The 27073-nt window shown below is 45.7% G+C and overlaps 1 protein-coding gene across 3 annotated transcripts in view; it reads right to left on the bottom strand.

The window, feature by feature from the left end:
- Positions 1 to 3037: 3037 nt before the first annotated feature.
- WASHC2C (WASH complex subunit 2C) overlaps positions 3038 to 27073 on the bottom strand; it is a 57152-nt gene continuing 33116 nt past the window's right edge. Inside the window, exons 21-30 of one of the 3 annotated variants that reach the window (XM_006272752.4) lie at positions 26317 to 26496; positions 25169 to 25351; positions 17895 to 18023; positions 17609 to 17704; positions 16441 to 16566; positions 14942 to 15004; positions 14130 to 14342; positions 8919 to 9536; positions 7460 to 7637; positions 3038 to 3527 (exon numbers count right to left, since the gene is read on the bottom strand). In XM_006272752.4, coding sequence (XP_006272814.1) covers positions 3388 to 3527; positions 7460 to 7637; positions 8919 to 9536; positions 14130 to 14342; positions 14942 to 15004; positions 16441 to 16566; positions 17609 to 17704; positions 17895 to 18023; positions 25169 to 25351; positions 26317 to 26496 — 1926 coding nt within the window. In that variant the 3' untranslated portion in view covers positions 3038 to 3387. The remainder of the gene's footprint in view (positions 3528 to 7459; positions 7638 to 8918; positions 9537 to 14129; positions 14343 to 14941; positions 15005 to 16440; positions 16567 to 17608; positions 17705 to 17894; positions 18024 to 25168; positions 25352 to 26316; positions 26497 to 27073) is intronic. The other 2 variants (XM_019499449.2, XM_014605091.3) reach the window with 2 other exon arrangements.

Here is a 27073-nt window from a genome sequence, read left to right on the forward strand (position 1 = left end):
ATGTGATCCACAATCACTGGAATGACGTGAAATAGGTGAAAGACATTTGTTACAAATCTGAACACATCCCAGTTGCAGAGATAACTGGATCATTTTCCATTTGCTAAATGTGGTAGATAAGGAATATGATTCAATATTATGCAAGGCTCAAAACATGGGTTTATGATTTTATTCATACAACGGATTTTATAGCAGCATCTTAAAATTAAGTGTGGCTTCTAGATACAGCATCTGATGAAGTAAGCCTGGGCTCATGAAGGCATATGCATCTCTCATTTAGTTGGTTTATAAAGTGCATCTCAGGATTCCTGACTTTAGCTGTGTTCATCTGAAGTCAGGCAACTACATCTTTCTAGATACCTATAACATTCAGTTCCAGTTTGCTTACTGTTGGTGCAAATGCAGCAAGACTGTTATGGTGGACCAACTCAGTGCTGTGGAATGCACAAGAAAACCTGAGTGACATGTTATGGAATGCCATGCCATCGCTTTTCTGAGAGATAACCTAGACAGTCTATAGCCATGGATTGCTACAATAGTAAACTGTCTTGAGCTTAATTTAAGGGTCCTGCACACATATATACTAGAGGCATTTATTGACTCTGCATAGAGACAATATATTAATAGACATCATTGTGCCTCAATGCTTTTTAGCATCACTGTTAGCTATTTTATTGATCATTTTAACATAAAATCCATCTGTGTCACTAGCACAACTGAACGAGAGTAGCATGTCCCACCTCTTTTTCATGCTGATCCCTCATTGGTATTGGAACAGAACACCCCCCCCGAAAAGTGACAGCATTGCTTAACAGTCATATTAACTCAAGCAAGTCTTTGGCCACAAGTATTTGCTTGAGGTAGGAGCTAATTCAGACTTTCTGGAACCAGCTGTTGAGAATGGGCTGTGTCCCCTAAGCTAAACAGTTACAAATTAACAAAAAATAGGCCTCTGAAGAAGCTTGAGAGCATCAAGTTTGGGGACCAATTCAAAATTCCCATAGGAATTTGATCTTCATTTTACAGGAGAGAGACTTGGTGACCTGCCCTCAGAATTAAAATAAAGCCTTGTTCATATTATCTTTCTGCCTGTGCCCTCCCAGCCCCACATCAACCTGACTGGAAGTGAAGTGGATTTCACATCCCTGAGCCCTGCAGACTCAGAATGAGATGGAACCTCTTTTACCAACTGTAATTATGGACCTTCCAGGAAGAGTGGGTCATGGCTTGCTCCTCTTTTTTAAGCTGCACAGGCGAATCCAGATCCATTTCCAGGGCAGGATGTTCAGAAATCAGTGACTTGGCTTATTTTGTCCTCTTTTCTTGCACTTTTGAAATAAGTCCCCCCCCGCCACCAGGGTTTCCCAGATTTGTTTATTAGCAGTACTAACATTACTGGAAGGTTCTCAGTGCTTTAGATATGTCATCATTACATTAAAAGAAAGCTCATGTGGAGGTTACACCACACTTTTCAAAGTTAATGAAATAGAGTTAGGAAATAATTGAAGAAAGACTTTCTTTTCAACTATAATGTCCAGGCACCAGCAAGGAAGCACTGACAACACGGGAGATCTCCATGCAGTTCATTTTGCCAAAAGGCATCACAGTAGCTTCCAGGAAGCAACTGCAGGAATAATCCTGCTCATTTGGAGAAGAAACATGCTCAACCACTCTGGGGATGCCACACACAGTCCAATTACATAGCTGTGAGGTGACTAAGAAAGCTTACTGCATCTAAAACATCTCTTCTAAGCACATCTGAAAAGATATTTTCAGCTTATAACTTTATCCAATTTTGCTACATTTCTCCACCAACATAGTAAAAAAACCCAAAAAAACAACCATACTATCAGGTTGTCCCACCACTAAATGTAAAGTCCCTGGGACACTAGAGCTTATTATCAATTCTAAACATTGTTTTCCCTTGTAAAAGGCAGACCTTGGAGTACTGCGTGCAATTCTGGGCGCCACACTTCAAGAGGGATGCGGATAACCTGGAGAGAGTCCAGAGAAGGTCCACTCGTATGGTTAAGGGCCTGCAGACCAAGCCCTACAAGGAGAGACTAGAGAAACTGGACCTTTTCAGCCTCCGCAACAGAAGGTTGAGAGGCGACCTTGTGGCTGCCTATAAGTTCATCACGGGGGCACAGAAGGGAATTGGTGAGTTTTTATTTGCCAAGGCGCCCCCAGGGGTTACAAGAAATAATGGCCACAAGCTAGCAGAGAGCAGATTTAGATTGGACATTAGGAAGAACTTCTTCACAGTTCGAGTGGCCAAGATCTGGAACAGGCTCCCAAGGGAGGTGGTGCTCTCCCCTACCCTGGGGGTCTTCAAGAGGAGGTTAGATGAGCATCTAGCTGGGGTCATCTAGACCCAGCACTCTATCCTGCCTATGCAGGGGGTTGGACTCGATCTATTGAGGTTCCTTCCAACCCTAACATCTATGAATTTATGACCTAATCAGTGGCACAAATTCTATGTTCCAATTGAATTATAAAATAATTGTTCCAATTAACATGTTGTGGGCCCAATCCTGACTTAAGAGTTGCAAGAATTCAGTATTTCAGAGGGACAAGTAACATTACAGAGGGATCACACATTATTTTCATTCTTTGAATAAGAGTAAATCAATTTAATTAGGAGAATATATTATAATCCATTTAATATAAAGTAACCTGCTTAGCACCCAAAGACCCTGTTCTTCCTCCCAGTTACATAACAGGATCCTTGCTTCAATCAAGTACTTTTCAGAAGTTCACTGTTCTACAGTTTGCATTAGTCATGGGTAAAAAAAAAACAACAAAAAAACTTGTTCCCTCTTCTTCTGTTTGGCACACTATTCTTCTGAAAGGTTTGCTAAAAGCTTACCATGTAAAGAGACAAGGGCAGAGATGCTCTCTGTTGCAAGAGAACCATAAATTGAACTCAGAAGACCACAATGGCTGACTGAATGAAAAATGCTGATTTTATCTAGAAGTCTCAATACAGACGTCCTTTGCAAATGAGAGCAGAAAGCAAAACAAAACACAGCTTGGCCCAGTTTAGCACACTTCATTTACTATTTCATAATATCAGTGATTTTCTTTTTTTAGATCTGTTCAATAAAAGAAACAATACTTTGTATAATAGATTACATCACTGCAGATATTGCACAGGCTAGTTCACCTGGGCATCACAGAAGGAGGACAACAGAGAGAGATTCCTTCTTACAGTGCTAAGCATGATTAGGTCCAGAGCAAGAAAATGAAACTAGATATGTAAGTGGGGAACCAGTCATTTAAATATCCATGGTTGTCTTATTTTAGCTGTTTGGTTAGAGATTCTGTATTAGTGGTGGACAAGATAATGAACCACAGGTAGCCTTTTCTCAGAACACCCACAATTGCCTATTGACCTCCAAAGGCATTCAGTGGGTCATCAAATATACTCTGCGCCTTGCTTTCGGTTTTTACTTCAGAGGCTGTTTGAGAAGATGATTGACCTTTGGGAGCAGATATTTTGACCTGGCTGCTAGAGAAGATGTCATCTAGAGAGAAAAAAAGGGAAGGGAGGATAATTAGAAAGAAGAAAAAAAAACTCTCTCACACACAGAATCCCTAACATGTAGCAGTGCCTCTAAAACATCCTTGGCAGTAAAATACTTTCTTGCCACTGGCAATATTAAATGCACTTCTGAGGGCACATGTGGGAGCTTTTGTTTGAGTTTACAGGAATATTCACAAACTGAGAACGGATAACAAAAAAGTCAACGCTATTTTGCATTTTACACTACACGATAGCCAAATATTTTAAAGCACCTTAACCTGGGGTCCAAAACTGATGGAACTTCCACTGGCATCTAGAGCAGTGTTTAAGCACCTGAGCAGTGTTTAACCTATTTGGCTTTGTGGGCTGGATGAGTGGTGTGGGGCCACATCTTGCTTGAAGGCTGTAGACTAAACACTACTGGTCTAAAGCTGGGTACTGGGGTGCTTGGCCCCCAGTACCATGCTATCCAGCCCTCAGAGCTCCCCATGGTCTGGAAATTTGAAGGTGCAAGAGCAGTAGCACTGCTCCCCTACCGCCACATTTCAGGACCAATGGTGAGCCCCAGGATTGGGTGCCTGATTACAGTGCACAGGTCTGGCCTGCCAGGACTCAATCCCAACATGCAGGGAAGATGCCAGGTGCCAGGGCTCAATCCCAATATGCGAGGCCAGGATGGGGTGGTGTTTGGCTCCAGGGCCCATTCCTAGTGTATTTGGACAGGTAGAGGCAGTGCTGGGCCATGGGCCCAATCCCAGAGTGTAGGAGCCAGCCAAGGTCCCCCAAAGCCCAATCCTGGCCTGTGGGGCTCAATTCAGTCCACAGACTGTCCTGTACCACTCATCTGGGTCTCGGGGCCAAAAGCTCTATCATCACTGGTCTGCTCCTAAGGTAGATGCCCAAAGGCTATAACAGGATTTCACCAGCAGCTGGCCCAGAGGTGGTAACAGATTTCAAACGGCCCAGGCCAGGATGAAACCAATCAGAGCCATAAAACACAGGAACAGAACTGCTGTGTACAGTAGGAGTGGCCAGCCTGCAGAATGTGCCACAGGTGGCACCAACAGCCTCTGTATGTGGCATGCAGAAGATCAGTGAGGGAACAGCCAGTAAAACGGCAGACAGGGCAGGAAGCAGAACAGCAGGTTGGGCAGGGAGCACGGGGTAGGAAGCAGACAACAGAGCACCAAGTTGGGCAGGGGAAAGGGATCAGTGGCACATCTGCCAGGAAGTTGACCCCCGCTCCTGAATTTATTCCAATACAAGGATCTCTTTTGTAGCGACTCATACCAGTGTGGGGTTGTACATCAAGTATCAACTCCACTTTTATACTGCAATGGAAGTAGAATACACTGTGTAAATTTGTTCCTATCCCACCTTGGGTGTTTATGTTTTAAGCTTTCATCTCCAATTATACAGTCCCTTGCACAGTTCTGGCTGCACACAGAAAGCAGCAGGAGGAACAGGATACTCTAGCTCCTCAGCTAGGTCCTGGCACTATTTACAAGCTGAAGGCTGGAATGTGTGAACCAGAAATCAGTGGTAGGCCATCACTACATGCTAATCTTCCTGTTCTAGCTACCCCACCCCCATGGCACCTGTACATAACTATGCTGATAATAGGGATACATAGGATTAATCCAGGATGCAATTTCATCACAAGAGCAGTCTAGAAAGGCAGCCATAAGGAGAAAATCCTTACTGGCATTCCCCCAAAATGCGAACCCATCAAAGAGATTAGATTTACAGTCAATTAGGGTTTGCACAGCTTCCAAGGGAAGTGTTCTAGGTACTGCAGAGATATAGCAGGGGTGAAGCTGCAGCCCTATTTGACAGTAAGGTTAAAACAAGGAGGCAGGGAAGAAGGGAGTTTCTTCTGTCAAGGAAAGCAGCATTTACTACTTGAGGAGAAAATCCTCAAAAAACTGTGGGGTACAGGACTCTGAACATGGACAAGGATGATGCCAACGTAATTCTCAGCAGCGGTGATATCTGTCAGCATAAGAGACAGAACAAAGATCAGATTTATGGGGAGACTGAAATGAGATAGCTACTCAGTTAAGCAACGATTGCAAGTGGCAGTGAAGCAAAGCAAGGGAAACAGTTTGCAAATACAATAGTACCTAAAGGTGCAACTTGAAAGAAGCATTTCAGGTAGGAGAAACATCCTGAGAGGCAGTGGCCACCTTACTAAAATATCATGGTAAACACTGCAAACAACTCTTCGTTAAAGCAACCAGGGAATGCCACCCCAATTCCCTTCTGGGATTACCATGTTGATCAACCTCAAGTATGTTCCCTGAAGCCCTGTTGGTGTTTTACAGCCCCACGGTAGAGCATGTACTACACAGCCTGGGCAACTGAAAAGCTTCCCATGCAAGGATCTTTCAACTCAAAAAAGCTCTTGAGCAGCGCACGGGAGGAGCAAGATATAGATAAACTTTTCTGATGGAAGCAGTGCTCCAAGTACCCCAGTGCTAGAAATGCCCCTGGTTAATAGTGAGCTCCTGTATTAAGTTAAGACTAGACAAGTCCAAGTGAAAAGGGTCGAGTTCCATAAACACCTTAAAAAAATTATATGAAAGATTTTAAATGGATAAAGTCTTGATGACTTCAAACACTTCCAAAACTAAGAGTCCTGTTTTTTGGATAGAAATGAATGTACAAGTTAGGAAAACAAACAAAAATGCCACAATCGAAATGAAGTGTTTCAATCCAGGGGTTTTCAACCTTTTTTAGTAAGTATACCTCTGGTGGCCCCTTTTTAGTAAGTGTACCCCCAAAGGGAGTTGGCAAGCAGCTAGACGCAGAGTTGGGGGGGAAAGGGGGTGGCAAGCAGCAGCAGTGCAGTGTCTGTGTGGCCCTGCTCTCGCTCCGCCCCAGTCTTGCTCCTGTGAGGCAGTGGTGCAGGGTGGCTGCGCTCCATCCCTACATACCTCTTGAGACCTTTCAAAGTACCCCCAGGGGTATGCATACCCCCAGTTGACAACCCCGTTTTATTCTACACAATGCAGATTTAAGGTATTTGGTTTGCAAGTTTGGCATTTTGATTTGGGATGGGAAATCTTAAAAATTCTTACAAGTTAGGAAAATACCTTCCCATCCAGTTGCAGTTTTATTGCTTTGGATATTTAAGCCTAGCCTGGACAAAGTATTTTCCACCTACTATAAGCCAGAGAAATGAGATCCACTGGGGTTAATTCCTAGGGTCTGTTAAACCAAATGCTTTAGGACCAGGATGTCAAGCTCACAGCCCATGGAGTCATGTGATCTGGCTCACAGGTCTTGGATTGAGCTCCTGTGCCACGATCCAACCCTGGATGCTGCATACATCACAGGTTGCTGTGCATGGAGGGCCAGCATGTGGCTTGGACAGGCTTTTCAAAAGCCCAGTGTCATATTTAGCCAGTCTGTACTAGCCTTACTCACTGTTCAGTACCCTATAGCATTAGTCCTAATAAAATTAGTGAGGTCTATTTGTCTACTGACAGAATACTCTGCATAATTAAGATCAACACAAAAACCTGGCTTTTAATGTTAACACTAGTGAGGTACATGTCTTTATCAATACCTATTATAATGTGTATATCCAGTGAGCAGGTTCATTTCTCCCAGTACTGGATACATATTGATGTGTGACATGACTTTTCACTCTGATTTCAGAATGAGAAAATTTCTTGAAATCTCAAAATTCTAAAGCGGCAGAAAAACAGGTTTCAGAAACAGGATTTATCTTCTGAAGATAAATGGGGTATTATAATTATAAGCATTTGGAAGGTTGTGCTCAGTGGGTAAACACTGATAGTACTATAGACTGTAGAGAAAGTGAGGGGGGAAAAAAAAGGACCTAGAAAGTTCTAACGGCTATCTTTTGTTGCAGGGGGACTTTAACTCACAGCAGCATCATAATGCCAGTAATAACTAAACACTTACCCATATCATCATCAAATATGGATTTGGATTCCACTTTTTTCTTGGTCTTCTTTTCTTTTGGCTTTACAGTAAGATCCGCAAAAATATCAATGTTATCATCGTCAAACAGATTAGCCTCCAGCACTTTCTCTTTTGTCTTGCTAGGTGGCTTAATTGCTTCTGTTGCAAAGATGTCATCCTTGGAGCAAAGCATACATAAGTATTCAATACAGAATACGCTCTGATAACCAACCACTGAAATTTGGCTGCATGAAGCGGTAGGAAAAATAACCTAAAACTACTATGGGCATCATAAACCTATTAGGTCAGAGTCATGTGTTCTATTTGGACCTGACAGAAATGCATTAATCACTGACTGCACAAGGCCTGACCACAACATATACCAGGCACAGTTAGGAAGATTTTTTTAGAGCCCCCAAGATCCCTGATGTACTCCTGTTTTAAAATCAGTGTTGCTATGTAGCAAGTTACCCCTCTCAAGCAGCAGCAGTCAGGCAAAAATGGGAGTTAAGTACCATGGCATGGAAAGGGTCAGACTTACTGTATTTATTCAAATTTAAGATGACCCCCAATTATTAGATCCTATACATGGAAAATGTATAAATGTTATGATTTTCCATGTGTAGAATCTAATTATTGAGGGGGTGTCTTAAATTCATGCCCCCCCCACTGCTGCAGGGGGACAGACACTGTGGGTGCAGATGGCGTGGGGAGGACAAGCAGCTTGCCCCCTACCACCTAGTGCCCTATGTCTGCCCCCCTCCCCCTACAGCCTCAGGCTCCCCTTACACCTTTGTTCCCCCATGCTGGTGCTTCTTCCCTCCCCCACCCCACCTCCCTTCCCAGCCTCTGCTCTGTACTGTGCCGGTATGCTACATCCCTGTTCTAGCTTGGGGCATGGATGATGGCCCTAGCCCAGCGCCCATAGCACCACATGGCTGTGCCCCAGGCTAGGGCCTTGCTCAGTGCCCTAAGCTGCAATGTGGATGGAACCTGCCAGCAAAGAGCAAAGGTGGGGGGAGGCAGAGAGGCAGGTGGGAGAGCAGAGGCTACATGGGGGGTGGGGAACAGGCTCTAGGGAGATGGTGAGATACAGGGCAACAGGGAGGTAGAGGGGCAAGGAGAGGTAGCTGCAGCCCTGGTCCTGATGCTGGGTAGGGGCTGGAGCCCAAGCCACAGCAGCTACCTGCCCCAACCCCAAGCAATTCAAAGATGAGAGGCTTCTTCCCATGTTAAAATGGAAGGAAAACCTCATCTTGGAATCAAACAGTATTTTTTTTACCTTCACAAAAACAACTATTGTCTGCTAACACTTGAGCATCCCATGCTGAGGGTTTACTCCTACTATACCCATGCATAGCTTTCACCAAGGTGATGCTAAAACAGTATTTTCCATCAGGATCTATAGGACTGAGGTCCTAATTATAATATTCCTCCCCTCCCTGCTGCACATCATTACCTCAAAGATATTCTGGACACTGGTGTCTAGGTCCTGTGAGGTGCCAGGTTTCAGTTCTTTCTTCTTTGGAGTTTTCTGACTTGTGAAGAGATTGTCTTCATCCTCCAAGAAAGAGCTGGGGCTGCTCTTCTGGGAAGACTTCTGCTTTACAGACTGGAAGAGATCATCACTACCCTGATCATCAAGCACTGACAAAGCAGGCTTCTCACCACTTTTGACAAGCCTACCAACCAAACTGTCTATGGCTTCCTCTTTTGCCTTAGGCCTGGCTGCTGACTTTAGCATTGAGCTTTTCTCAAAGAGGTCATCAGATTCAAAGAATTCATCCCCTGGGCCTGTGGGTTTTGCCAAAGGGCTTCTGTCCATCTCGGGTGACAGGCTGCTGCCATCTGCTGGCAATGATTTTTTCACTGCAGAACCACCTTCTACACTTTCCTTTGAACCTGGCTCACCACTTAGAGGCTCCTTTGCATCCAATAATGCAGAGTTCTGTTTTGGTAGCCATAGCTGTGGCTCCTTCATAATATTATCCTTCTCATTCTCACTGGATTCTTGAGCAGCCAGGCACCGGGCTGTCCTGGTAGGAGGCCTTCGTTTTCCAGGCACCTTGATCCTGTTCTGTGAGCAAAACAGATAGGAGGATGGGTTATGAATATGAAAGGAAATGCACTTCAGGCATCATAAACTATGTTCATACTTGTAACATGTTGGGTGGCCTTCCTTTATTCAGGCTACATCTTTAACATAGCTTTGTGTTTTCCTAGCATCTGATGGGGACATAATGAACCCCCCCCCCCCCCCCAAATCTAACAACAAACCTGATGGAGACTTTTTCATTTAATAAAAATAAGTGTACTTTTGAGAAATATTAAGAGAGGGACAACAGTGTGCTAACACTGATTTAGCCTCAGAATGACTCAGAAAAATTAAAGACAGATGAGTTGGACCCCCCTTGGGTAATCTAGAAGTACCTCAGCATCACTAGTAGTCCATTTTTAAAAAGGGAAGAGAGAAACAGGCAGGCAAAACAGAACACTCCAGGTCACAGAGGCTCAATCCTCTCCCGTATGCAATTCCACAAGGTTATTCTAGAGCAACAATTCCCAGGCAAATGACTGGTTGGTGTCCCATGGCTGCTCCTCACACTATCAGCTTCTTTTTGTAGGTTATTTAATTTGGCACAGAACTCTTCCTGGCAGTTATTGCTTAATTAATGTTAATTAAATAAAATGAACATGAATGAAGTATGGGTACGAAGGTCCTTTACTGGTCTGGATGACTGTAATGCAACTCACTGTTTGGACTTTGACAGCAGTCACTAATCTAGCAGCTATCATCCTGCCACATGCCATTTCAAATTCTATAAGTCACCTTTCATCTGAACATCTTCCATTTTAGAAAAGCCTGAAAAAAAATTAACTGTTTGTAGGTTTTTTGTTATTTTTTAAAAGTCTCCTGCAGTTAATTGTTCTGCTGTTTTTACTTGAGAAACCCTGAAGCTTTTATTAGAGTTTCTGTAGTCCTGAACATCAGCAGAGAGATTTTAGAAGAGGCATGAGAAAGAGCACTTACATTGGCACGCACACTTCGGGTGGATCTGAAGGAAGACATAGCAGCACCCCTCCCCGTCTGACCACATGGCAGGAGCAACAGCCAGAGACTTAAAGTCCCTGAAGAAAATAAGAATTCTTCCCTTGCTTTCCCCTCCATGCTTAGAGGCACATCCCCCCCGCTCCTCTCCCATTTCCTCTCCCACACCTGCTGCTGCTAATGTCCCCACTATCCTGACAGCAGGGGCAACACCTGTCCCACTCTATAGTCAGGCTGTACAGGGGCTAGGTTTAACCCAGAATAGCAGCAGCAGTAGAGGGTGAGCAGGGTAACTCTCCCTGCTCCTGGGGTGGCAAGCAACTACTGCAGGGAGCAGGCAGGGAGGAGGAATCCACCCACGCATATCCAAGACTGAGCCCAGCAGCCACTCAGTCCAGCTGGAGCAGACTGGCTCTGTAGATGTGGTGTACCTTGATTTTAGCAAGGCTTTTGATAGTCTCCCACAACATTCTCACAAGCACGCTAAGGAAGTGTGAGCTGGATGAAAGGACTGTAAGGTGGACAGAAAACTGGATTGAACATCGGGCTCGGTAGTAATCAATGGCTCGATGTCTACTTGGTAGCCAATATAGAGTGGAGTGCCCCAGGGGTCGGTCCTGAGGCTGTTTTCATTCAGCGTCTTTATCAACAACCTGGAAAGGGCATAGAGTGCACCCTCAGCAAGTTTGCAGATGACACCAAGATTGGGAGGTGGGGGGAGATGATACACTAGAAGGTAGAACTAGGATTCAGAGCAGCTTAGGCAAATGGGAGGTTTGGCATAGGTAGTTGAAGCGGGGGCTAATGGGGCTTAGCTCCCCCAAATGCGGGCAGTAGGGCTACAAGGCAAACCGGCTGCAAGCTTCCGGCGATTGCAGCAGGGGTGAGGAGGAGTGTGTCTGCAGCAGTGAAAAGGGTGTGGGGCTGCAGCTGCACAGGTGGGGTGGGGCATGGGACTGAGCCGCAAATGGCTCATCTGGCAGGCGTGGCTCCTGCTGCTGCACGCACCATGGGAGGCATGGTGGGGTATGTGTCCCTGGATCAGCACAGGGCAGGGCAGGCTGCCACTGTAGGCTGGGGCCAGGCCTGTGCGAGGCTCTTCCCAGCAGGGGGCGAGGGGAGGACTGAGTTGGGCTACATCCCCTCCAAAATTCACCACAGCCCCTCCAACTGCCCTTCCCACCACTGCTGTGGCCCACCCCAAGCGCATGGCCCAGCCCCTGCCAGGAAGAGCCCGGTGCAGCCCTAGCCACAGTTCAGTGGCAGCCTGCCCTGCCCCATGCAGATCTAGGGGCATATGCCCCCCACGCCCTTCCAAGGTGCATGAGCAGTGGTAGCCAACCCCCTCCCCACACCCCCTGGACAAGCTGTGGCTCTGTCCCGTGCCCTGCCCCCAGCTCACAGCCCTTTCCCCTCCCCCCACTCCTTCTTCTACAGACTTATGTGCTGGGGAGCACGCACATGCTCACTCCCCCCAAATTTTTCTCCCTCTGCCTAGGAGGATTGGGGTAAAAGAAATCTCATGAGGTTCAACAAGGACAAGTGCAAAGTCCTGCACTTAGAACAGAACAATCCCATGCACCAGTACAGGCTGGGGGCTGACTGGCTGGGCAGCAACTCTGCAGAAAAGGACTTGGGGGTTACAGTGAACAACAAAGCTGAATGTAAGCCACCGTGAGCTCTTGATGCCAAGAAGGCTAACAACATATTGGAGCTATACGACATACTGGGAAGACAATACTGAAGTTTTTGGACAGTTAAGAAATTAATTTGATGTGACTGAGTTTCCACGAACTTTAACTTTCTATAGCCTTGCTTATATAAAGCACATAAGGCCTGTAAGTGTGCATAGGACACGTGACGCCTGCATTATGCATGCCTTACATGCAGTTCTGTGTATAGAAGGCTTTCGGATTAGGAAGTGAAAGGTTTTTGCATGTTAGAGCATACAGCATTGTGTCTAACTTGCCCAAGGGAAACTGCTATTCTCTATTAGAATGTTCTTTCCTCAGTCTAGCAAAAAGGTATTAGTGGTGTCATTCCAAGTGGGGTATGAAGCTGACTGACAATGGTAGGAATGTCACTGGAGCTGCTGCCTGTTTTGTACCCTTCTGTGATGAGAGAAAAAAAATTACTTGACTCCTTCAGTAATAAATTCACTTGACAAAAAAAAGCTACTGCTTAAGTGACAGCTCTGTGCTTCTCAGTGTTTTCATTCATACCTTTATTTTATTGACTGTGAAAACTATTATACTGAAGGGCTTAATGGTTCTTTTAAATGGGTTTGAATTGAGCAACTACGATTTCAGTCTGAGTTTTTATGAATCTATAAATCTCTTGTTTTCAGCAAAAAGGACTTGAATGAGATATATGAGGGGCTTAATATTGATTTTTTTTTTAAACTGTATTGATTGCTACTAGAAAAGAAGCAGGGTTGATTTAGAATCCTGCAGCTTCTGGGACTTCTGGATAAGACCCATCTGTCTGCCCTGGGTGGACTGGAAGCTTATGCACTAGTGCACTGTCTTACAGCAAACTTAATTTTCAGTACTGCACACACTATGAAAGCATGCTATAATAGGGATCTAGTCAGTAACATTTTGCTTCCCTGGTTCCTTGCTGTATATTTCTGCTCCCCTGAGAGCTCATGATGCCTGTGGTTCCCTTGTTACAGAGCCCCAGGCCCCTCTGCAGCAAAAGTAAGCATGGGCCTAAGAGAGCAACAGGGACAGCTATGGAGGATTGCTGAGGAGGGGACAGACAACGTGGTGTGGCTGCATGCTACCTGATCTTCTATACCGTCTCTAGCTGGGTCAGACCTTCCTGAGGCCAGATCCAGCCTCTTTGTGGGCTGGATCTGGCCTCAGGGCTGTGGGGTGTTCTATAATACGCTAAACAAAGTGGGTTCCAGAGCAGTAAAATTGCAAACTTTTGTGTCTACCCTGAGAAAGTTAACTTCCAGGAGGGGTCAAATGTCCCCTGAGGATGGAGAGAATTGCTGCTTCCTCCTATGAATCTGGGAAGTATGTAAGCAAATATGTTCTTCACTGATCAGGTTTGGTGTTGTGTTGTTTCTCAAACCTTTTTTCCTAAGCTAACTTAAACTTCTCTCCTTTATTGCCGGGGGGGAGGAGGAGGAGACAGGACGGGGGGGACGGGACGGGACGGGACGGGGACGGACTGAATTAATTTCTCTCCCTCTCCAAGACAGCCCTTGGCTATGTGGCAGCATGTGCAGGGGCAGATCCAGGATTCTGCTAAGGGGATGCGGGAGCAGTGATCTGTGCTTCAGGTATGGCTGCGCTCCTGCTCCCAGTCTCCTCCCCACTCCCTACCACCAGAGGGCAGACTGCACAAGGAAGCAGCAGCTAAAAAACTTTTTTAAATCCCAAAGAAAGTAAGAATTACCCTCGTCCTCTTTCAGAGGCATATCCCCTTGCTTCTATCTCCTTCCCCAGTCTGCCATCATCAGTGTCTGTGCTCTCCCAGAGGCAAGGGGAGCCTCTATCATAGAATCGTAGAAAGTTCCAGCTCAAGGAGTTCTGGCTCCCTCCTCTTTCTGCTAACAGCAGAATCATGCTATCAGCAGTGATACATGCTTAATCTAGGCACCGACATTACCTTATTGGCACTGTGCAAGGTTTCCGCTTGCATGGGATGTTCAAAGCTCACGCCAGACTCCTCATTACTTCCTGCAGTACGAAACGTTTCAGTGCTTTGTATGCCATCAGGCTCATGAACTGGAGTCTCTGAAGCTGGCAATACAGGCTTCATGCTGGAGATCTTGGGCATTGCACTGGGTAGTAAGGCTGCTGGATTAATAGCTAAATTAGCCTAAGAAGTATGAACAAAATTGCATTAGTACTACCGTAAGGGTCGTAAAAGCACATGAGAGACACAGCATGGACTAGCAGGGCATTTATGTAGGACTTGAAGAGCAGAGTTCTAGTTCTGGTTTAGCCACTAGCACTGGCCAGGTCGATTAATCTTTCTGTGCCTTCACTTCCCCTCCCGTCTCACTACAATTGTGCTATGCTTGCAGAAAAGGCCTCTGATCATACAAGGCCTGTATATGCTACTGTACCAGCATTCTATGGCTGACTGTCAAACAAGAGTTTCTTTGCATGCTTGAGAAACATAGTGCCAAAGAAAGCAACAATAGTTCAGGAAAGTCCCCCAAATTCAGAAGCACAGTTAGATAGTGCTGCCCAGAATCAGTTTCCCAAAAGGGAAGAAAGAACTACAAAAAAATATTAAACATGCAAGATGCAGTAAGCAACAATTGAAAATCAGCTGTGTCTGAAAAGAGGCCTTAAAAGCTGAAAGGGGAAGGGGAGGTGAACATCACTTTTTTTTCTTTCTTTTTTCTTTTATTAAAAGAGCCATTAGTGAGGCAAAGAAGATTTAAGTCAAAATGCCAGTAAAATAATTACTTGTAATTTTCCAATCCGAGATGAGGGCTCTTTGGTTTTAATTGGAGCAGGACCTGTGGATTTCTGTACAAAATTACACTGGATTAAAAGTCAGCTGGACACATGCAACAGAAATCTTTATCTGGCGTGCAAGTATGCATTTTAATGCATCCATAGGAAGAAGCTACTTTTGTTCTTTTGCATTTCTTTGTGAACTCTGGAGAGATGACCGTGTAACAGAGGTAACAAAGATCCAGCCCACACAGGTCATCATGCAGCCCACAGAGTTGGAAATGTGATGACGGGATGATTGGTGGCAGTGTTAATAGCTGCGGCTCCCATCAATTAACACTGCTACTGCTTCTCCCCTCACCAAATTTCCAGCCTTGTAGAGCCTTATGGGCTGGATTCAGAGCATGGGAGCTTATCCATTTGGCTGGAGGGACTGCCCACACGCCAGAAATTTTGTGTCACAAAGACCAGAGGATGCTACAGCTGCTGCCACTGCCAAATTTCCAGCTCTGTGGGAAGCCCCATGGGTTGGTTCTAGAGCATGAAACTATGCCATCTGGCCTGTAGGGTGGCTCACAGGGCCAGAAAATTTGGCAGTGGGAAGTCTAAGCAATTTATACCAAGCCCCCACCAAATTTCCCACCTGATGGGCAGCCCTATGGGCCAGATGACGCAGCTCTGCACTCTGGCTCACAAAGTAGCCCTGGGTGACTCACCAGAGGTATAAAACTCAGCCTGTAAGTTTTATACCTCTGGTGTAACAAATACCTGACACTTGATATCACTTAAAGGACTAGGTCAGCAAGCCTGTAATTCCATCCTCTCTACCCACAAACAAATATTCACAGGTTGTAGCCTGTGTGAGTCACTCAACATCAGTTACTTTACTAGTAGAAAACCAACTCTATCTCCATGAAGGAGCACCATTTGATGCACCTTTGATTGCTCTATCACAGCTCTTCAACATTGTCTATCTAACAAGGGTGCCAAGCCTCTGCTATACCACAGAGGCTCTAACCCATGATGAAGGAGCCTCCAGCTTGCAGCACATTGGGAACAGAGCAGTCAGTTTTAAAAAAAGAGCACTTTTCTGATCAAGGACGTCAGTGCCAAGATCAAATACAACCAGAGTTGCACAGTAGTGCTGGAGCTCTGGTCTGGCATTTAGCCAGCCATACTACTCAAACAAAAAGGTATCAGACCGAACATTGATGTGGTTGGAGACACAAATTTGAAAACGGCTGAAGCATTAAAAGAATCTTGTGGTATTGAAGTCTTTCCATACATGCTACCTGCACAGGGTCTGTCAGTTTTCATTTTCCACTAAGCCACTAAAAGCCAAAAGGACTAGTTATTTCCTGCACCTCACCCAGTACAATATTAAGTGTTAAACGTCATGCTGCTTTGCCACCTATAAGGCATGGAGTTAGTTTTGAGAAGCTATTTAACTTAGAGATATGGTAAACAGTAAACAGGATAAAACTGAGTTTTAAGATGTGGGTATATACCTCAGTGATTTCTGGCTTATGTGCCTTATTTTGTTTGGCATTTAGATTATATTCAGGAACCTTACTGGTCTCCAAGGATGGGCCACTGCTGTCTTTTTTGGTTACTGGTTTCTTTTCTGCCACTTTCTGAAATGAGAATTAAAAATGAGCAGGGGAAGTTATGAATAAATTGGACATGACCCTAAAGATGCACAGGGGATAGGTCTCTTAAGAAAGATCCCTCTAACTCAAAAATTGACACCATTTCAACTTTCTGACATCAGTTTCGACTTTACAACGCCTGATCTGATGCAACACCATGTCAGCGAACAAGTTTGCTGCATCACCCATCTCCTTGGAGAACATCTGTCCAAACTTCCTTGGACACTCTCTTTAAGAAAGCAGACAAGACTCCAAAAAAAACATGCAGCCAGGACTCCTGAGAAAACTCCAGCCAAGACCCCTTCAAAAAGTCCAAAGTCACCTCAAAGAAGTCATTCCAAATCAGTATGATTGCTATTTACAATATAAATACATTAATATAGCTACAATAAAAGCTCCGTTAACCGGCACCTTACAAGCCAGCACACTCTATTAACTGCATGCCGGCTTGTAAGGTAAAGTGAAACTGGTTCCTCCGAGCCCCCACAGCCCGGGGCAAAGCAGCCTGTGTTGCTGAGTCTCCACAGCCCCAGGCATAGCAGGCTGTGTGGGGCCTGCCTCCCTGTCCCGTGGGGCCCACAGGGCCCACAGGAAGGGCAGCAATGCCGCGCAAGGATGCCTGTTCCGGCCACTCAATTAACTGGCATATTTTGCTATCCGGCATCCCCCGGGAATGGGGGGATGCCAGATAACAGAGCTTTTACTGTATATCATTCATCTATAATTGATTGAGTACAAAATTCTGGGTTATTTTGGGTGAAAAATAGGGTAATCAGGCCTTGGTTCAGGAACCAAATCCCCATTCATAACATTGTAACTTGGAACTGTTTTCCCTGTGGGAAACAATGTTTCGACTTAAAACACAGTTTTCAGGAACCAATTATGTTGTAAGTCCGAAGACTGCCTGTACTTTAAAGAGAGGTTCTACCCTATTGATTTCACTTGGAAATCTCTGTAACAGTCCCCATACTCACTTCCACTTTCCTAGGTCTTTCAAAGAAGTTGTTTATAATAAAAAGGCAAATACCGGGGGCTTTGCTTTAGCAGTACTGAAGAGATCATCCTCTTCATCATCACCAAACAGACCTCCTCCAAAGGACAGCTTCGCACTGCGGCTTGCAGACTGAAAGACAAAATGCATCACAGATTTTTCTTACTGCCAGTGAATACTGCATCCATACGCATCATCAGTCTTTCTTGGACGGAGGGCAGTGATTGTGCCCATCAACATCTCAGCAAAAGGACCTAATGCAACCATGTGTATGAAGATTCCATCTTCAAACAGGAGATTCAGAACAGAGCTCTGAATTCACCTTAGACTTCCTGGGACTAGCAAAGAGGTCAACATCAGGATCATTATCTTTCTGGAGCTTGTGACTAAACAGAAGCTCTTCGTCCTGGAAGACACCAGTACTTTTGGAACGGCTGCTCTTTTCAGAAGGCTGCAAAAAGGAGAGAAAACAGACATGTATGTTCACAGTATCTCCAAAACAGTTTATTTCCAGTAATACTCAAATAGTAACAAGGAAAAACTGTAATGAGACATGCTAGAGCTATTTGGCCATCTCTGTCTACTCCTGTAGTCCTCAGTATCTTCCAAACAGGAGCATAGTAATCAAAGGTTTTACAGATGCTGGAAAATATAATGAAGGATAAAACTTAAACTGCTTCAGCTAAGCATATTTCAGCAAATGCAGAGACAGGCATAGAATCCCATAGGAACATGGTTCTCGCATCCCATTTCCAAGGATAATATTTACAGATTGGCACTAGGTTGACAGGAATAGCCCATCTGTGGTGCATATTAGACCACAAGGAATGTTATTAAGTTTTGAGCTTGGAGTGAGGAAACTGAAGGATTATGAGAAACCTAGTAGAACAGTAGAAATCTAACACATTACCAATGATATCTTAAAGACCAAATGATTAGGATGCAAATCAAAACACATAGCAATGCAGGACAGGCAAGGTATAGTCCCTGTTTGAGTGAAGGCAATGAAAATGACTGTGCTTACTCATCCCATTCAACTGAAATTATGCGTGTTCTCTTACCTGTATTTCTGCATTAATATCCATTTAAAAAAAGAAATGAAAAATGCACAAAAGCTAGGTCCAGCATACACTGAACCCAGTGGTGGATTGCCTGCCAGGGAGGACACCAAGGCTGTTTGTAGACCTGCTAAAACTTATTAACCAATTTGCATCACAGTTCAAATTAAATTTCAGTTCAAATTAAGGGTTAATAGAGGATCACTGACCAACAACAGCACCTTAACAGACCCAATTTGCAGCCTCTGTGTGTGGGCTTATGCTTAGCACTTTGGGTTGAAAGTAGTTAGAAGGTGATAATAAGCTACTGTTTAAGCACTGCTACATTGTTGCAAACCTACTGACAATTATCTAAAGCAGGGGTTTTCAACCTTTTAACAAGTGTACGTACCCCTTCTCTCTGTTTCAGGTCATGTACCCCTTCATATTTTTTCTTGTTTTTAAATGTTACCAATTATGTGATATAAGGCAGGCTACACTAATTAACATTAAATGCTTTATTAATTTATTAATTAAATATATACATCATAGCTATGCCACAGAAGTTTGGGCCTGGTATGCTGCTGGATTAGCACATAATAGTAAACAATATTACAACTCTTAATGAAGTGTCTGCATAAACTCATTTCTGTATAACAAAGTTATTATGATTGTCCTTTAATATTTGTAACTTAAAGCCTTTAACATCAGAATAATAAATATCTTAAAAGCTAAAAATCTTAAAATATAAAAACTCAATGAAAAATACCCCAAAATAAGCCAAAAGTAATGTCAATCTTGCTTTTTCAGTGGGACACTTGGACCTGGTGGGTCTTGCACAGCTCCTCAATCCTTAGAGCAATATCAGAAAGACAAACTCATCTTGTCCTTCAGGTCCAGTTTTGCCCTGTGTTTTAACAGCAGCCAGTGCAGAAAATCCAGACTCACAAATATGTTGTTGCAAATGGCAGCAGGACTTCCATTGCTTTCCTAGTAAGCTCTGGATATTCAGTTTCAATTTCCAACCAAAAACTTGAGATGTTTCATCCACAACTCTGATGCTTCTGACGTAAAAAGCTGTCTTCGCTCAGTTCGATCAGTTTGTCTTCTTCGTGAAGATGTGCAGCATTTCTTTCTTGGTAGCACCTGAAAATGGATCCCTGATCCAGTCCTGGTTGATTTGTAGTGACTTTTCCATTTCACCAAAATACATGTTAAACTGAGCAACAAGCCCTGTTAGATGGTTACAAATTACCTCTGAAATTTCAGCAACTTCTGATGCTCCATCATTTAAGTCCATTAGGCAGGGGAACATTGTTGTTATTCCCATGTTCACTCATTCATTCACCATTCTGCTTTCACTGTGAATCCTCTGATTTGTCACAGACATCTATTACATGGTCTCTGCATGCTTGTGTTGAGCCTATTTAGTTCATTAAATAAGTCTGCCAAGTAAGGTAGCTTAGCATTCCATTTGGGGTCTTTGAAATAATTAACAAATGAAGAATTCTGTTCCAGCAAAAACTGAGTTAAGTCCGCTCACAGATCAAACACTTTTCTCAACACAGGTCCAAGAGAAAGCCAGAGAACTTTGGAATGCAGAAGGAGGTTGTGGTACTCAGCACCCATTTCATTATAGAGAGCAGCAAAAATGCGGGAGTTCAGAGGTCTGGCTTTAATGAAATTCACGATTTTTTATAACGGAGAAAAACATCATTCAGGTCAGGGCTCAGTTTTTTTGATGCTAGTGCTTCTCTGTGTAAGATGCAATGAGTTGAAACATTTGGTGCTACCTGTTGTATTCTCACTATCAGACCACTTCTACTGCCAGTCATAGCCCTTGCTCCATCTCTACAAATACTGACAATTGTCCCATAAAAGGCCTTTTGTACTTACGTACTGATTAAGCATTCAAAAATATCCTGTCCTGTTGTTTGTGTTGGCAGTTCAAGACAACAAAAAGTCTTCAACCAACTTCCTTTCCCAAACCAGCAAACAAATACTAACAGCTAAGTCTGATTTCCTACATCTGTAGATTCATCAACCTTAAGAGCATATGTAGAGACTGTTTTCACTCTCTAAAGCAGTTGTGTCTCCACATCCTCTGCCATTTCGCTAATTCTTCAAGAAATGGTATTGTCCAAAACAGGTATCTTTTTCACTTGATCTGCTTGCTCGTTGCCAAACAGTACTTTACAAATGTCCGCTGTAGCAGGTATAATCAAAGATTCTGTAATTATATGTGCTTTCTTGCATTTTGCAATTCTGAGTGATATCAGATATGAGGCTTTCAGAGTACTTTCACTGACTTTAATAACATGAGTAAACACCTCCTTCTGACATTTGAAACTTTCAAGACACCATTCAAAGTGTTCAACTGGTTTTCCAGCCAAGCTGGCATGCTTAGTTTCCACGCGTGTTTTTAATAAAGACGGCTTCATACACTCATTGGAGAGTTCCTCCAAACAAATGACACACTTTGGTCTGGATTTATCTTCGGGAGTCACATATGTAAAAATGAATTCCAAACAGGCACTGCTGTACTTACAAATTTTCTGTCACTTTGCACTTGTGTAGTACAGCCTTCCATGTTTTTGCCCTCCAATTCTCTTTTGCACTCGAGGAATTTATCCATGTTCAACTGAGCTGTGTCAGTGCTCTGGCACTCCACAGGCACTGAAACTGCCCCTTGGGGCTACAGTGGAAAATCAGGGAAAAATATTTATTGGGGGGGGGGGGGGAGGCGCTGAGCGCATGCACGCTTGTGTGTGTACACCCCCCTCCCAGCAGGTAAGTTTGTCATGGGGAAGGAGCATGGGGGGGACAGACTGACACAAGCACAGTGAGGGAGGGAGTGGGGCAAGGGAGGGTTGTGGGACGCTTGGAGCCCAGGTAGCTCGTCCAGAGGTGGGGGCACTCCTGCCTCTGCGCACACCCCAGTGGAGGCCTGGGGGTCACGTGCCCCCCAGATATATGTGCAGGGCAGAGGCAGCTGCTGCTGCAGGCTGGACTCTAGCACCCTGCTGCTGCTGCCCCAAGATCCACGCAACACCATGTGCCTGCTGCTGCCAGATGGGCAGCAGCTGGACAGACATACACATCGATGCAGAGAGACACACGCAGATGCGGGTGCAGGCACAAATGTAGAAGCATACAGACACTCCCCCCAGCAGGCGAGTGTGGGGGAAGGGGCAAGGCAGGGGTGAATGGGGCCCAGGTTGGGCTGGGTCCTGGGACAATGGGAGCCCAGCAGCTCTCATTGTGTGACTGTCAAAGGAGTGGCTGGGAGTAGGACAGAGCCCTGCTGCCCTGCAGGGAGAGCAACTGCACTGCCAAAGGTGCCCCACTGGGCTAGAAGGCCCAGAAGCAGACTAATCAGCAGGGATCCTGGTTCTCCCTGATTTATAGGAAAAAAAACCCCACAAATTCTCTGCTAAAAACCCCAAAATCCATGATTAAAGTTATGCCCCGCCCCCACCCTTGCTGGTGCCCCTCACTCCCCAACCACAGCTCCCCGCCTTTCTGGTGCCCCTTGGCCCCCAACCACAGGCCCTGCTCCCCCAGCTGCCAGGGGTATGGACATGGGTCCACAGCCCCTTGCTCCCACTCCCCCCCTGCTGCAGGCTCAGGCAGGGCAGTTCTTCACTGCTGCATGCACTCCCAGGAGGCATGGGAGACCCATGCCCCTCAGATTTGTACCCAGGGCAGACACAGGCTAAGGCTGCTGCTCAGCTGGGCGGGACTTGGAGACTGGGGTCACAATGCAAGGCTGCAGGGCCCCAGCTGGGAGCAGAACAGGGCCGCAGGTGGCTCATCCAAGGGAGGGCCTGTTCCTCATTGCCGTGTGCACTCCTGGGGGGCAGGAAAGACCCAGGCCCCCCAGATCTGTACCAAGGACAGGCACAGGTTGCGGGCTGAAGCTCCCACCCTGCTTTCCTCACCCAGGGCCTCTGGAGCCAAAGGGCACAACCTAACATGGCTGGGGACAGTGGGGCCGCGCAGGGATTCCTTATTGCTGTGAGTTCCCCCTGCGCTGCCCTGGCAATGCACCTCCAGTGCCTGCTGCTGCTTTGAGGGGTGAAGTCTCATGCTGCTGCCGACGTTGCAGCCCTGCATGTAGGAGGTGTCACCGGGGCAGTGAGATGTGGCAAGGAGGTTTTCCATGTGGCTCCTCCACTCCCTGCCACACCAGGTCATGGCGGGGGGGGGCGGTGGCAGCGGCTGGGAACAGCAGCAAGCAGGGCAGGTAACCTGTGGCCCCGTCCTGCTCCCCACCAGCACCATGCAGCCACGCTTTGCAGCCCCAGGCCCCAAGCCCCACTCGGATGGGCAGCAGCCCCAGCCCTGCCCAGCTCCCTCCCTCCCTACAGGGGCCTCAACCCCATTCTGCCCGCCCACTTACCTGCTGGAGCTGCTCTGGGGCCATGCACATGTACCCCCCATTTTTCTCCTGCTCCCTCCCAGCTCCCTGCTGGCTGGAATTCTGCCAGCCTGCAGGGAGCTTATTGCAAAATGGCAAAATTCATGGGTTTCTCTGGTAAAATGAGAAATCCGCGTTTGTCTCTGGTAAAAGGCAAAATCCGCGATTTACTCTGTTTTCCCCATGGGAAACAGAAAACCTGGATCCCTGTTAATCAGGCAGTAATTCAATTTACAACCACTTTCAGGCACCTGCACAGACATTTGCCATCACCATCACCGCCACCACGCCCCATGCCACTTTCCCACAGCCAGTCGCACGTGCAGCTCCAGTGGCTGCCAACAGGCCTTGTGTCTGTCCAACCGTGCACCGCCAGGGACAGGCACAAAACACACTTCCCAACCCCCACCCTCACCATTCAGACCTTTGCAGCCAATCTGGAGAGCAAACTTGGGGGGGGGGGGGGAAAGCATGCCACAGTGTGCTGCGTGTGGGCAGCAGTGCCAAGCACGTCCTTCCTTCTCCCCAGTAACAGGGCTAAGTATGCCACAATGAGACACTGCCCCTAGCACAGCAGAGCCAGGAGGGGCTGGGGAAGCACAAGGGAGAGTCACACTTTGTTCCTGGTCAAGCCTCACCAGTAGCTGCACAAGGTGACTCAGTCCACAGTAAGGGAGTATAGAAATGTGCTGGGGGAGATGCTGCTGCTGAAACACATACAACTAGGTATGTTTAGGCTGGAGAAAAAGATTGAAGGAGGAAAGGGGTGAATGTGATCGCTGTTATCAAATATTAAAGGCTGCATAAAAAAAGAGGAGGAAGAGAGAGCAGGACACGAAGCAATGAATGTAAAATTACAGCACAGGAAATTAAATCTCAAGAAAAATTCCCTGCCAGAACAGTAGGAAAAGGGAACGAGCTACCTAAGGAAGTAGTAGAATCTTCACTGGAGGATTTGAAGAAACCTGGGTAAGCATTTATCTGAGATATCCAAGAATGTATCCTGCATCCGTGCAGGACGTTGGACTAGATGGCTCCTAAACATCCTTCTTAACCCTAAGACTGTAGGATCATGCATCTTAGGTCAGACCCTTTCCTATATAATCTCTTCTTTCATGGAAAGAGACTCCTCTTGGTAGATCCCTTGCCCCAGTATATGGCAAGGAGTAGGATCAGCTAGGGAAGGTTTCAGAAACAACTTTATTTTCTCAGCACCTGCAGGCACAGTAATCTCAAAACCATGTCAGGAACCCACCTCCTTTCGTGTGAGCCAAGCCAATCACAAGCATACAAAACGGTATTAAATTTTAACTGATATACATGACACTGCCTAGGCATACTTCAGAATCAGATTTAGTTAAAAAAAAAAAAAGTTATGAGAGGCAGAGCGAAGGCAAGGGCAAGCATGCCACATGAAAGAAAAGAGACTACTATCTTGTACCATTTGAAAAGCTTATAAACTCAAGCCACAGAAAGACTGGTTTTGGATGGTAGGTGGTTCTAAGGCAGAAGCAGGCGAAGTCCAGCCCACAGGCAGACTCCATTTCTCAGCAGCCCCTGTCCATGTCGCTGCTGCTAGTCTCCATGGAGACCCCAGCAGTGGCGGCACCGTGACAGCGTGGGGCCAAGGTTTCCATGGAAACCAGCCCCAGCAGCACTGGCAGGGCATGCAGCTGGGCGGGGAGCTACTCCGTGGCCAGAGCTGGGATCTTGCCGTGGTAACAGTGTGGTCTGGAGTGGAGGCAGAGCTGCAATCCATTGCCCACACGCCCCAGGGGGTGTGCAGGCAGTAGATCGCAGCTTTGTGCCAGCTCCAGACCATGCTGTCACCCCTGCAAGACCCCAGCCGCAGCCACGGAGCAGCTCCCCACCCATCCATGCACCGTGCCAGCGCTGCTGGGGCCGGTCTCCATGGAAACCCTGGCCCCATGCTGTCAGTGCCGCCACTGCTGGGGTCTCCATAGAAAACTGCTGCAGCAGCATGTGGGGGAGGGGCTCCTGGGAAATGGAGTCTGGCAGCTGGCCAGATCCACCATTTTGCCCACCCTTGTTTTCAGTGGAAGTAAGTCTCCAGTGTTAGGGGTTGGAGAGAGACGACTTCTATGGGAAAAAAAAAAATCAAAGGAGTCAATTACTCACCTTTTCTACTTCGGTCTGTGCATTTTTACTGATATCTTCATCTTCCATTTTCTCCTCTTCCTCATCCTCAAACAAGCTCAGGGCTTTCTTTCCCCGACTCTTGGTTTCCTTCTCTAATGGGGGTGGTGATGCGGTAAGCAGATCGGTATTACTGATTGACCCCAAAGGCGATGCAGGCTCCAACTGTAGAAAGGCAGAACAGAAGTAGATACTGGTTCAATTTACCTGAAACTGTTAGACCTTCTTGGTTTGGATACTTGCCATGTCCAGAATTCTGAGAGCCAGTACCAGAGCAAACAGCAAAACGCAATTCATTCTTCTGGTACAGATAAAGAAATGCCATGCAGACTACTGCATGAAGGGATTTCATAAGGAATAGGTCACCAAACAAGTTTTCTTCAGTGCCCTTATACAAAGTAGCCCTTAAGTTTAACACTACTGTACATCATGATTTTTCTCCATATTTGCACTACTGTTCAATTTCAAAGACTATTATATTTCAGTGGCGCAATGTACAATTTAGTTTAAACAGCCTAGGATTCTTTGATGTAAAAAGCACCAAAATCAAAGAGGTGCTCAATGAAATCTTCTAGAAACACAAACATTTAGGAGCAGCATTAAGAACTCCGGGTGGTCACTGCCCAGGAAATCTCACTCATACAGCAACTGATGCAGTTGGAAGCTGATCCATGCTTGGCTGACCCTTTTCTGACTGCACTGTGGAAATGCTGCTTCCAAAAGCAGAAACTCATGGTTTTAATAGAATCATGATCCCAGTGCACTCTAACACGATACATCCCTAGGACAGTTTCAACAGCAGAGCTACCATTACTGGGTTTGAAGTACAGTTTGTGGGTGGCCATATCTGTACAGTCTGTTCAGCTCACATGCTTAAGGAACGACAGTCCATGTGGCTGAAGCTTTTACATACTGAAGCATTCCACTTGAGGTAACTATGAAACATTAATAGTTATTCATTTTGCCATCTGAGTGGTAACACGTGAGGCTGTACCCTTGATTTTTTAAACAGGGGCTTTCATTGTTAAGAATAAAACAATTCAGGGAAGGAATCTAACAGAATTGTCGTAACTCAGGTATTTTTAAACAAAGATTTGCTAAAATTCCATTAAAATAAGATTATCCCTTACCTTTTGTTTTTCCTGCTGCCTAGCAGTATCTGTTCCAGTGCCCTCAGGAAGTGCTAGAGGCTCTTCTAAACGCTCCAACTTCTCTTCTGGCAGTTTAGTCTCTAACACCTCTGGCAGATCAGCCTTTTCCTCCTCTTCATTAAATAACAAAGGTGATGGCTGTGCAGTTTTTGCTTTTTCCTGTGGAATAAACACACAACTACCACCATGAGGCACAGAAAATGGGAATATACATAAAACAGGCCTCTACCTGCAAGGTAGTGTCTCTGGGTTTCTTTGACCCAAAATTCCGGTCCTGTTGAAACTGTTGAAACAAATAAAAGCTGCATCACTGACTACTACAGGGGTGACCAGGATTTCCTCCCAAGAATGGCATCTAAAAACCTTTTCAGCAATATTACTTGAACCCTGGAACTGAGAGCTTCTTGAACAAGTAGCTCTCACAACCCTGGAGAGGGTCCAGAGAAGGGCCACTTGTATGGTTAAGGGCTTGCAGGCCAAGCCCTATGAGGAGAGACTGGGGCACCTGGACCTCTTCAGCCTCCGCAAGAGAAGGTTGAGAGACAACCTTGTGGCTGCCTATAAGTTCATCATGGGGGCACAGAAGGGAATTGGTGAGGTTTTATTCACCAAGGTACCCCCGGGGGTTACAAGAAATAATGGCCACAAGCTAGCAGAGAGCAGATTTAGACTAGACATTAGGAAGAACCTCTTCACAGTTCGAGTGGCCAAGGTCTGGAACGGGCTCCCAAGGGAG

The sequence above is a fragment of the Alligator mississippiensis genome, chromosome 6 (genome assembly GCF_030867095.1).
Source record: "Alligator mississippiensis isolate rAllMis1 chromosome 6, rAllMis1, whole genome shotgun sequence".
In the NCBI taxonomy this organism is placed as follows: Eukaryota; Metazoa; Chordata; order Crocodylia; family Alligatoridae; genus Alligator; species Alligator mississippiensis.